This window comes from Mus pahari, chromosome X (genome assembly GCF_900095145.1).
Source record: "Mus pahari chromosome X, PAHARI_EIJ_v1.1, whole genome shotgun sequence".
Lineage (NCBI taxonomy): Eukaryota > Metazoa > Chordata > Mammalia > Rodentia > Muridae > Mus > Mus pahari.
This window is the reverse complement of record NC_034613.1, coordinates 48161797-48174259: the sequence shown is the minus strand read 5'-3', so window position 1 is coordinate 48174259 and position 12463 is coordinate 48161797. Positions and strand designations below refer to the sequence as shown.

Below are 12463 nucleotides of genomic sequence, written 5' to 3'. Positions count from 1 at the left end.
CACACAGGCTTGTCCAGTACAATTTCAGCTTTTTGGTGAGTCTTCACATTACAAGAGCTCTAGATACAGCTGTGTCATCTGTAGGACTGAAGACCAAGGGCAGGAGGAAAGACACTTTCTTCTTTTTATTTCAACATTAGGAATTTTTGGATGAATGTGTTTCTTTTAATCAAAACATTCTACCAGTTAAACTCTTGAGTTTCTTACATTATCATTTCTTACATCACAGTTGGAGGTAGCAAGAAATGACCCCACTGGCTTCAGTAGGCTCAGAGCCCAAAATCACCCTCAGGTTGTTCCCGCTGTTTTCTTCTTGCTTAGAGCACAGCTGTTAGAAAGATTGGCTCCTGGTTCTCATTTAGGGCTCTCTTGCTCTCCAGTCCCCTTCTACCATTCCAGAGCAAGGTGGGAACAGACAATGAAACTGCTTTTCATGGACCAGGCTTCTCTGTCATCTATCAAAGGCCATAGCAGACTTGCAGAGAGAATGGTGTTACCAGTATAGCTTGCTGTATGCTCAGCTTGAGAGCTAAGTTTATGGTAACAGCCTCCCCCCAAAAAGAGTTGGCAAAATTCCTTCCAAATACTTCCTCCTCCTCCCCACAACTTGGATGAGAGCTATACAACAACAATAATGTTAAAGGGTCTTTATTAATCAAAAAATAAATAATAACATAATCATTAAGTTCACTATGGAAACAATGGAGATTTCAGGGAGCTACAACAGATTTCTTTAAATATAGTCATTCCATCAGGAGGAATGGGCAGGCCAAGAGCTGCTGTTTACAGACCCGAGAGTGCTGTAGACAGATACAGGGTAGATAATAAGAGAACCTGCCAATAATAGCCTGACTCTGCGTGCGCGCGCGCGCATGTGCGTGCGTGCGTGCGTGCGTGCGTGCGTGCGTGTGTGTGTGTGTGTGTGTGTGTGTGTGTGTGTGTGTGTGTATGTGTGTGCCTGTGTGTGTGTGAGAGAGAGGGGGGAGGGAGGGAGGGAGGGGGAAGGAGGGAGAGAAAAGGAGGAGAGAGAAGAGACATTAAAATACTGAGTGTTGGGGTATTGGGGGAAGGTGGAGGCAGAGTTTCTCAATTCTCCGTGGGAGACTTTAGAACTTGGCCTACTAGGGCCGCAGGGAGCCCAGGTCAAATATAACAGATTGTGAGCTAAGGCTCACAGTTGCCCTTCTGCATCTTCCCGGGTAAGTCGGGTACACTGTCCATTGAACGACACACCCATAAAACAACAAAACTGTGCTCAGTTAGTTATCTGCTGTTTCATCAGAGCTCTGTCATCTGTGCATTATGGCTTTGTCTTTTCTGGTTGTCTGAATCAGTGGATTTGCTGTTTCAGATTGTAAGTTCTTAGGGAGCAGGGTCCCTTAGGATTTTGCCTGCCCTGTAATTCTCTTATTCCAGCTCTATGTGCCTTTGGGGTACATAATAAATAGTTCTCCATGAGGAGGGTCCTAGGGTTATAAATAGGCAGTTCAACACAGGGCAGGTCCTAACTGATTTGCTGTATAGGGAAGACTGGCAGCATCAGACCTGCTGCAGCCTAGGACAGCGCACTGTTCAGAGTTTGAGTAAGCCAAAAGATGAGAAGCCAACTCGGTGGATCACTTGGCTTGCTTCAGTCACGTTGACAAACAGAGAAGCACCTGCTTGTAATTCAAACACTCCACCCAAGTGAACGGATTGCTCCTCGCAAAGCTCGGAGGAACTGTGGGTATTTGCCGCCCTGAGTAAGATTCTCTCAGATCCACTGCTGGGCTTCAGCCAGAGGCCGACTATGAATGGACGTTGCCTCGAAGGCTCCCGATTAGAGCAGAAGGTGACTTGGGTGTAGACATAGTAGAGTCCTTCTCTTTTAACCGTCAGCTGTTTCCCGTTTTCGAGCATTACCAAATTGCTTTTCATGGTATAATATCCTTTCTTGGCCCACTGTAGAACTGTAAGAAAGAGAGAGAATCGCTGGTGAGTATAAATACAGCATGGCATATATTCTAACAGGAAATGAGGTTTAAGGTCAGATGCCGAATGAATTCTCAACGCACTTTATGGCCCTCAGAGGCACAAGGGATTACAGATACCAAGTTTATATGGACTTCAGAGTTAGTTGTCAGGTTCCAATTTGGGTTTTCTTCAAACTTGGGCACGTCACTTGATCTCCCCAGATTGGAACCTGACACTAACTCTGAATCAACAGAACAGGGACAGTATTACAGCATGTTTCAGAGACCTGAAAAGGTTAAATAAAGTGGCAGGTAACAGCAACATTTCTCCTCCCTTTCCAGTTCTCCTAACCAGTTTGCCCTTGAATTTAAGAAAGTGCAAATGATCAGCCAGGCCTGGTATTGTGCACCTAAAATTCCCAGACAACATTGAGGCAGGAGAATCATGAGTATAAGGTCAATGTCATCCTTGGCCACATACTGACTTTGAGACCTATCGGGGCTAAGCAAGACCCTGTCTCAAAACAACAATAACAACAACAACACAAAAGGGACTGGGGTAGTTGGGCATAAAGGAGATCACTGAGACATGCTGGTACCCAACCTATATGAGAAGACTTGAGTCCCAGGTTCAAGAAAAGCTCCTCGTCCAGGAGACTAGGTGGAGGGTGCTAAGTCAAGTACACCTTCATCTGATCTTTGTGTACCTCTACTACACTTCTCATATGTATACATACATTCACACAGACAGGCACACTCAAACATAAATAAATACATGGTTTTAAAATGAAGCATAAATGACTTCAGATTTATGAATGTTATAAAATTCTTGCTAAATGGGAGTGCAAACCTTTAGCTTATTATGACTGTTACAAAGCTAGAGTTGTCAGTTTACCTAGATTAGCGTCAGCTCAGAGTCAAGACCCCACTTCTTCCTTCTACCTCATGCTGTTGCAAACCTGACCTGCCTCCCACGACCAAGCCTAAAATAGGCAAGGAAGTATGAAAATAAACCATTTGTTCATTTAACTGTGTTTTGATCTCCCATTGTAGTGGGTGCCACCAACTTGAAAGTACTCATATTCTTGTGGCTAGGGCAGAGTCCCCACCAACAGTGTGCCCTTTTCTCTGTCGAGTTGTTGAGTGGGTTCAAAGTGGTGTGTGCACCCAATTTCAAATCTCAGCTTCCACAGCTAGATTTGATGGGGGTGAAGGGTGGGGGGCAGGGGGAAGTAAAAGTATTGATATATTTGCTTTCTTGAGGTATTCGATTATTTTATTGGATGGTCTTACATGTGTTATGGCATAAGATACTATTGATTAAGGCTCCTCTTTTTGCCCAGGAAGGCATTGCACCTGATACATTGCACCCCAAATTCTCTATAAAGGATGTTTGTTTGTGATGTTTTCACTTTTGAACCATTTGATTCAGAAAAAAAAAGGCCAGATTCTTTTTAGTTTAATAGATAGATTACCCACTTATGCTTCTGTTTTCTTTTCTGAGACAGGATCTCACTAGATATCCTTGGCTGGCCTACAACTTGCTATGCAGACCAAGCTAGCTTGGGACTCACAGAGATCTACCTGCCTCTGTCTACTGAATTTATTCCCTTTTGGGGGAAGACAAGATTTTATGGAACCCATATTGGCCTGGACTTCACTTTGTAGTTTTGTATAATCTTTTTGTAGTTTGTATACTCTTTTTGCTTCCTCCCTAGCACTGAGATCATGTGCCACTTGGTTAATTCCTTATTTCATTCTCGTTCTTACTAGGGGATGTAGGTCAAGCTTGTAGCATCATGTCCAGAAAGGAATAAGAAATTTGCGGTGGCAGTGTACTATACTATCTTCCCCATGTTGTCCTATACAGATCTACTGTGATATAGACTGTGACATATTTCACAGGCAGGCAGTACCAGCTCTATGCCTTTTGAAAAATTCAAAATTTTACTAAATATATCCAAGGACCAAAAGATTTGGGTACAGGCGGACAAAGACCAGTAGGAGATGATTCTAGGAGGTTTCTCTATTGTTATATGTAAATGGTTTCTCTGTCACAGCAATATTGTGTTTTCCCATAAACATAATTTTGAGAGAACAGTATATGACAAAAGCAATAGATATTAAAAGAGCAACTGGTATCCATAAAGAATGTTAGATCACTCTCTTGATATCACAGTGAAGGAAGCTAAGTCCTGCATGTTGTTCGGGTATAACATTGCTTAATAATATAACCTTTTTCCATACTAGTTGATTTGATATTCAAAACTACTCTGTGAAGTAGATAAGAAAGGAAACTGCCACAGGATGAATTGGATTTGCCTAAGGTCATTTAGCAAGCAGTTCTTAGCTTTTAAACTCCATTGTTCACAACCGTGAGCCACAATATCATTCATGTGCTTCTGTGTTATAGTCACCAAGGAGCTCATGTCACCTCAAAAACAACACACAACCCAGTATCAGTATCTTCCTTTGTTTCTCTGTCTGTCTCTGTCTCTGTCTCTGTCTCTGTCTCTGTCTCTCTCTCTCTCTCTCTCTCTCTCTCTCTCTCTCTCTCGTTCGTGTGCACGTGCACATGCACATGCACAAACACACACACACGATTTAGAACTTCATTGTAAAGTACTCTGCTGAAGCTTTCTAAGGCTGATCCCATGCGCACGCCTGTATGTACATGGGGAATTTTATGCTAGCATATATACATATTTCCATTCATCTAGAGAGGGGATTCATTTTACAGTACTAGCCATTACAGGGTAGAGCTTTGGGGAAAAAAATAAAGGTTGGATGATGGTAGAATACTTATGGAAATAAAAGCACCAGTGTTGAAAAGACCACAGTATGCCATCTGTTGTTACTTCATTGAAAAATCTAACGTCTCGGCGCCTATTGATCTTTACAAAATGATTTTTACCTTTAATTTCCCTGAGGTCAGCCCCACTGAGCCTGAGGTTAATCATACAGGGATTGACAGATGACAGAAAAGACCTCCTGAGGCCCATTTATACACAGTGAAGAGGTTTTAGAAGGAGAGATGTTCCCAGGGAGGAGGTCACTACCTGCCATCTCTTTTTATACTTGCAAAATAATGGTTCCTCCACCTAGTCATTCATCATTTAGAATCAGCCACTGAGTAAAAGCATAATGAGAACATAGGGACTGTTTCCCACCTCCTTTTGTCCCTCTAAGTCCCATCTGTGCCTTTGAGCTGACTCTGATAACAAAGGACAGTGTATGAAGAGTTATATGGGTAGGTTGGTAAATTGGTCCCTGGAGGAAGAAGAGTGCCCAATGATTAGGCTGAATGGCTTTGGAGTACCTGACATACACATACACACATGCTCACACACTTGGGTAGCTTTCACTCTGAAGTTATGGGACTTACCAGATGCTGCATTGCTGTTGGCTTCACTTACAACATGTGCTGCAACTTGAGGCTCCTCATCACCTGGAGTGAAATCAAAAGCAAACTGTCAGGCCAAAGAAATATATGACAGCTCATGGAATTAAAGGGTCCAGTTCTATGACTGCGTAATAGTGACTGTGCTAGAGTAGTTTATGTTAAAGGAAGAATAGCTGGTCTGGAATCCTTCCCACTGAAGGAAAAGGTGGTTTCTAGTACTTCAAAAACTGAATTGGCCTTTTTCCCGATTGGTATTTAATAGTCTATTCCACTTAACATAAATAGACACAGACTAAAACATTGGTCGTCATTAGAGCTGCCTTGAGTCTCGCTTTTAAGAACAGCTTCCACATACTGGTGTGGTAGTGGACAACACTGTACCTGCGTACTGAGCTAATGATATGATCATGGTATCTGGTTGGGTCAAGTGACTGTCCAGACTTTCAAATCCAGCTCTTTTTCTTATGCAAGAGCCTTGCTTCCAAATTAAAAGTGCCCATCTCCTAAATGTAGAAATTGTGGTTACTTTCTTTCCAGTTATGTGCCCACTGGGTTACTGTCCTCCTACAAAATAGTTATCATTGAAAGATGAATACCAATTTTACCAAATGATGACTTTCTTTTCACTTGGTCCTCTGAAGATGGAGCCAAATTGTGTGTTCCTTTGGATAAATGTATTGGATGTGGGTTTTTTCATATTTACTATCATCAATATTAACAGGAATATATCTTCATCCACATGGCCTTTCTGTTTCACAGAGGCCTGAGAATGTAGCAGTTTAACAAATGTCTTTTATTTTGTTTGCAGGGCTAAGCATTCCCTGTTTCATGTGCCCAATCTAAAGCTTCTTTTCACTCTTAATGCATTTAACAAAATTGGTAAATAGCAACCTACCTCTTTGCATTTCAAAGCTGTTTTCTTTTTTCTCTTCTTTGTTTAATGTTATATCCTAAAAGAAGAATCATTGCAGAAGATCAGTTGACCGATGCTTGTTTTAGGAGTTTGAAAGGTATCATTCATTTGGCGAGTCTCAGTACTGTGTTGTCTGCTTCTGCTGAGGGTTATAATATAGCTTATGATTCAGCCATTAATTCCACCATAGCAATTGGGAATCCCTGGCTCTGACAGATGAGCTGACAGCCCAGAAAACCCAGGGGAGACCCTGGAAGCAAAATCCAGGCCTTATTATCTCCATTACAGTGCTCTCCCTAGATCAGAGGTTGTGACTCTGACCCTTTCTATGACCCTGACCTCCCTGCCTTTTGACAGATATTGATAAATAATGCTGAATGGGGTAATAATTCAACCATTGAAACTGGTATTTGGAATATTATCAAACAAAATTCAAGGCGTAGATCTCTTAGAATAAGGTTTGAAACCTCTTAAGATTTGAATATAATCATGGGAGAGAAATACACACTTTGACTTGGAGTGTGTTTTCTGGGTGGTTATTCTGTATGGCCTATACTTATTTAGAGTAATTAACATTCAGCAGAGACCTTCTAATGCTGGTGATGGTGTTCAGAACACTTAGTTTCTTATTTTTATTTTAGTTTTTCTTTGAAAATTCCATGCACATTGTTTTGTGCTTTTAAGATGGGTTTTCATGAAGCTTGAACTTAGGCTAATCTTGAACTTGTTTTAAAGCTGTAGAAGACCTTGAATTCCTGACCCTCCTGCCTCTACGTCCCAAATGCTGACTGCAGGCATGTACCACAATATCTATTAAATGCAACACTGAAAGATTTCTTTTACTTATAACATGATAGAATGCTGGACATACTTGAAGAAGCTAGCACAGACTTCCTTCGATGGAGCCCGAGAGATGATCAAGGCTGTTGCCGCCATTTTAAGAAGACTGAATCAAAGGCCTTGCGAGTATGAGATCAACTAAGGGCCTGAGGCTTACACAAAGTACAGAAAGTAGAATTCACAGACCTGGTTCAATCTGTTGCATCACTCTCTTCAGAACAGGCAGGGAAAGAAAACAGTGGTGCTTTCAGATCTGATAGTCCTATGCTCCTTGCCAGTCCTGGAACCTAATGTACTGTGGCCTTTCCTTCACATTCCTCACCCCAAGAAGGCATTTGTGTTGTTACTCTTGCCTAATGCAACTATAGGCTCAGCTTGGTTGCCAGCTGTGAGTGAGGGCTTAAAGCACAGAGAGCTCCACAGATCAACTTTCCATTTGAGCTGTGGTGGGGGCACTGTGACAATACAGCAACAGGAAAATGTTTGCGAGCTGACAAGTAAACAAAGGACTCTTTGGTGGCTTTTCAAACACTAGTGTGTGATGATTGAAGTCGAGATACTTTTAGGCTAGGTGGTTGCAGTGGTGTTGGGGCCTGGCCCAGATGAAAACGTGAAATCAGCAAAGTTTGTCTTTTCTGCACCTAGCCTTGACTTTTGTGAACTTTCCCCTACTCACACTCCCAGAGCCTTTTTTCTTTTTCGTGTGGCGTCACTCGTCACTTCAACTAAAAGGGTTTTTAAAGTCAAATTTCAAAAAAAAAAATCTTACATTAATGATTTCTCTCTACATGGAAATTCTACATGGCAGATAAGGTTATAGTGAGCTCTTTAACCTGAAATGGAAATGATTGATGAAGACGCTTCAGAAATTGGTAGACAGATAACCATGAGACTGACCATACTCAACTGGGAGCAAAGGAGATTTTACTATGTAATTACACTGTTTAAAGTGGTGCCTGAGTTTGCCCTAACACGAGCCCTGACCTCCATCTTCCTCCCACAGAGAGACTTCCATGATACTTGTCTCAGAAGTTAAGGTGCTTTCTGTTGTGAAAGCTATTTAAGTGAACGTTGGCTGACCACTTTGTAGAGATGGTAAAAAGACTGAAATTCTAAGAACTGAGAATTACATCAGAGTGTTTCTAGGACCCCAGCAGGCCCTGTGACTTCAAGGTTATTCTGGGCCAGACCATTCATGGTCCAAAGTCTGCTCACATTAGCTGAGAAAATACAAATCTAATCTGGAATTGGTCTGTTGTTGACCTGCAGGACTCAACAGTTCCAAATTGTGTTTCTGAGCGAGAACTCTAGGAAAATGGCGACCTAAATGGGGAGCAGTAGATAGAGGACAATTAACTGATGGGAAAACTTTGAAGTTGAACTTTTTTATAGTTTAGTTAAAGATGGCATTGCTTGGGGCTCCATAGCTGACAGGTAAACAGTAATTCTACATACCCTGACAGGTTAACAGTACACTCCTAGGGCCTTGGCTGATATGCCTTAAAAGTTCACATATATTTATATATATGCATATATATGCCGAAAGACACTTTCCCTTGCTCCTATACTAGGTAGATGATTCTGAAAGCTTTCTACATCTGACCTAAATGAGGATGAAGGGAATTGGAAGGTCACCTGGGAAACCTCTCTGTAACAGAGAAAAAAGGGAAAAACAGAACAAGCCACTTTCACTGTCATTCAAGGAAACTGAAGACTGATCACAGAGAGAAGACCAAAGCTGGTTGTGTCCTTATAGACTCGCAGCCCCTAGGACTCTACATGTAAGCACTGCAGAAACCTAAGACATTTTCCAAAACTCACCAGGTTTGCAAATAAAGTGTTAAGGATTTTATGGAAATCTTAGATTATAGAATGGGGGGATTAATACACAAGGTACAAACAACTGAGCATTGTACAGAACTAAAACAATAAAATCTAGATTAAACTGGACATAGTGCTGCATGCCTGAGGTTAGAAGCAGAAGGATCCGGAGAGCAAGTCTTCAGCTACATACAAGTCTTCTATAAGCTGAAGACTATCCTACGCTACTCAAGAATGTCTCAAAAATTTAAAAAAAAAAAATACATTCTAGTTTAAAATAAAGCCAACGTCAGATTTGAACTGGATTCTGATCCCAGTAAGTGGCCTCGGAATCTTCTTCTTCACAGATTAAACTACACCTTGCTCACCAAATACGAGGATGTAGATTAAGTTCTGAAATAAGGTTTGAAGATGACAATGAAGTGGCTCAGTGGGTAAAGGCCAAGCCTAAGGATATGTGTTCAATCTGCAGGATTCACACAGTGAAAGGAAAGACGCAAGACTCGAAAGTTGTCCTGTGACTTCCATATGTGTCATGAATTTACAAATGAAGTAAGATCTTGAGTTCTTTACTCCGTTATTTGATTACACATTATCTGTACAAAAGAATAAAAACTTTTTTTGTTGTTGCAGTAGTGTGCACATGGCCAACTCAGTTCTCTTCTTCATTTTATGGTAAGGCTTTGTCATTTTTTTTCTTTTTGTATGTCCACATTTCCACACCTACATATCTGTGTGTCCATGTACATATGTGTATGAGTATGTTTATATACAGTACATTTTGATCCTGTGTCACTCTGTAGACCAAGCTGACCTGGAAACCCACAGCAGTCCATCCTTTGACTTTGGCCTCTTGGGCGCCGCGATCGCAGCTATGCCCACTAGCCCTGCTTATACATTAAAGCTTTCCAGGGTCAGAATTCAGTTTGTAGGACTGGGAAATATATGAAAACTTCTCCGTGAAATCTGCCAGGAACTGAGTGCCTTACCTTGACAAGGTCTTCAAATTGCCTTCTCATCTCTTCACAGTTCAGCAAGGATAAAGATCCTTCTCCTTTGTTGCATCTCTTTAGCTTTTTTATGAATACAAAATCCTCATGAAGGTTTACTTCCTCTTCTACCTGTTTTGAAATAATAGACAGGTGAGAAATGTCACAGTAAAGAAGAATGCAGCTAATCACGTCTGCCTCCACATTCACTTCCATGGCACTGACGAGAAGGGGACGTTGACAGTGTAAATGGGGGAATATTAAAAGTTATTATGCTGGATTACCGCTGTTAGGCACTTGCCATTTAACAGCCTAAAAAGCAGGTGATTCAGATGGCATATTTTCTGTGCCTCTGGATAGAAATCACAGCTATTCTAATGACTTTTCATCTCAGTGTACCACAACAGCAGTGTCCTATAGTTGTCATGTTTCCCATCAGCCATAAAGTAGTTTGCTGCCAAGCTAGTTTGCCTGCTTCGTGGGAGTGTTCATGACATGAGGCATTACAAAGGAGCTCATTCACAACATGGATTTATTATTACATCTCTCATTTCTTCCGTACTTGTAGAAATGATTTGCATTTTTAAAGAAATTATCTCTCATCCCCAAAGTGAATGCGATGTTTTCTTTTTTAATATTTGAGCAATTAAATTTATGCGATTAACTTGTGTTGTCAGCTAATTCCATATATTTTCTTGTCTTAAGGGCAGATTCTTATCTTTCAAAACAAGAACCAATACAAGTATAGTGGAACATGTCTGTAATCTCTATATTTGTAGGATGAGGCAGGAGTATTCCTGTGAGTTAAAAGCCAGTTTGGTCTTATCTGGAGAGTTCCAGACCATTCTGAGCTACAGTATGAAACTGTCTCAAAAAGGGGGAAAATCTAAAATTAACCAAATAAAATCAAAACAAAATATAAGGTGGAGTTTGCCCATATCTTTGCCTGTCATTTAAAGTTCACTTAAATATGACAGCACATTTGAGTCTATATGGGTTACAACTTCCCTATTGTCCTTAAGGCCTATATACAGGCATTTGAAAAGCCCACCAGGTCACATATGAATAAACAATCAATACCGATTGTCTCTTTTCTCCTCAGTGAAATCCACTTTGAGTAGGCAAGCAGATTATCTCCACTCTCATTAACTCTCCTTGAATTGATAGAAACTTTATAACCTTCATTTAGGCACTCATCTCAAAAAAAGAACAATCAAAGGTCCCAGAGAGAAGAATGCCACCCATTCTTCGGTGCCTAGCCACTGTCCTCACTTCCAGACTTTTAGGACCAGCTAAGTACTTGATTACTTTTCTCATCATCATCTGTGATTAACATTTCATAACACAGCCCATATGGCCCTCAGTGGATATGAACCAGCACATGGAAACAGGGTAGATCCTGAAGTTACTGTTCTTAACTAGTCTGCCCCCTTCCCAATCATTTTAGCATGGAAAATCCCTCAGTGGAGCACAGAGCAGCTTACAATGGCCATTGGCTTTGAAGAGTTGCATGAATAGCACCCTTCTGACTTTAAAAATCGGCAGATTGGGAGCACAGTTCTTGTCTGTACTCATCCAAAACACAATGGAATTTCAGACCAAATCAATGTTCCTTTCTCTGGATCACTTTTTAAAGTTGTTTTCGTGGGGCTCATTTTTTTTTCTAAGTTGTCTTTGTGGGGGGAAATAGTTCACTTTGTGGAGCAACTTTTGGGAACTAACTAGCATGTACTACATGCCAGGCACAGTCTAGCTCCTCTTCGGGGCTAGAATTATTTGATCTGCGCCATTGGGTGCTATGTCTGCCTCTATTTCCCTGGGACAGAAAAAGAAATGAAAATATGAAGTGACATGTGCAGAATCTCAGCGCAGTTAAGAGCTAAGCTAAGCTTTGAAGCCAGGCTGTCTGATTTCACATTCCAAGATCTTAGTCAGAGGCAAAAATGTAAGGCTGTACTTTCTAGGCAACAAACATTATGCCACACGGCTATCAATCTACTTTCTACTGTTCTTCATCATTTGGGTAGAACTTAACTCAATCTGTCCTAGATCAAAAAGACCCCCCAATTTAGCTAATTAAGGCTCGTAGGTCACCTTACCTTATCCAATCTTCTATGAAGATACACAGCAAAAAGCACAGACCCAATCATCTGGGAGATAAGAAAGATAGTAAGTAAATACATAAAAATCTTCATGCTCGCTGGAAGCCCAGTAGCCACGGATCTGGGGGAAGGTTGGCTGTATGTTTCTATCATGCTGACTGAAAGCTGAAATGGTGTCTTCTGACCAAGAATGTGACAGAGGCAGCATGAGAAGACTGTCAAAGCGGCTGCCTTACTCAGGATTAGTTAAGAGCGCACAATCGTCGCAACCCACACTTCCTGGAAAATGTGCTTCGTAGTCTTCTGTCCCAGCAAAAAAGTTACGTAAAGGGTTTTTCTTTTCTTTTCTTTCCTTTTCTTTTTTTAAATTACACCCATATCATTTGCTTCCAGGCTTTCCCTTTTGTTAGTAAAGAAGAAACGAGTTTCTTCTTCCATACATT

The 12463-nt window shown here is 41.1% G+C and overlaps 1 protein-coding gene across 1 annotated transcript; it reads right to left on the bottom strand.

Annotated features, from left to right (window-relative positions):
- Positions 1-1117: 1117 nt before the first annotated feature.
- Cd40lg (CD40 ligand) lies at positions 1118-12226 on the bottom strand. The gene is made up of 5 exons (XM_021188615.1): positions 12018-12226; positions 9919-10050; positions 6251-6305; positions 5338-5400; positions 1118-1949 (listed from the first exon to the last, which is right to left on the bottom strand). Exons 1-5 carry the CDS (start codon positions 12171-12173, stop codon positions 1573-1575), a joined length of 783 nt encoding a protein of 260 aa, XP_021044274.1. The 5' UTR covers positions 12174-12226; the 3' UTR covers positions 1118-1572.
- Between the last annotated feature and the right edge of the window lie 237 nt (positions 12227-12463).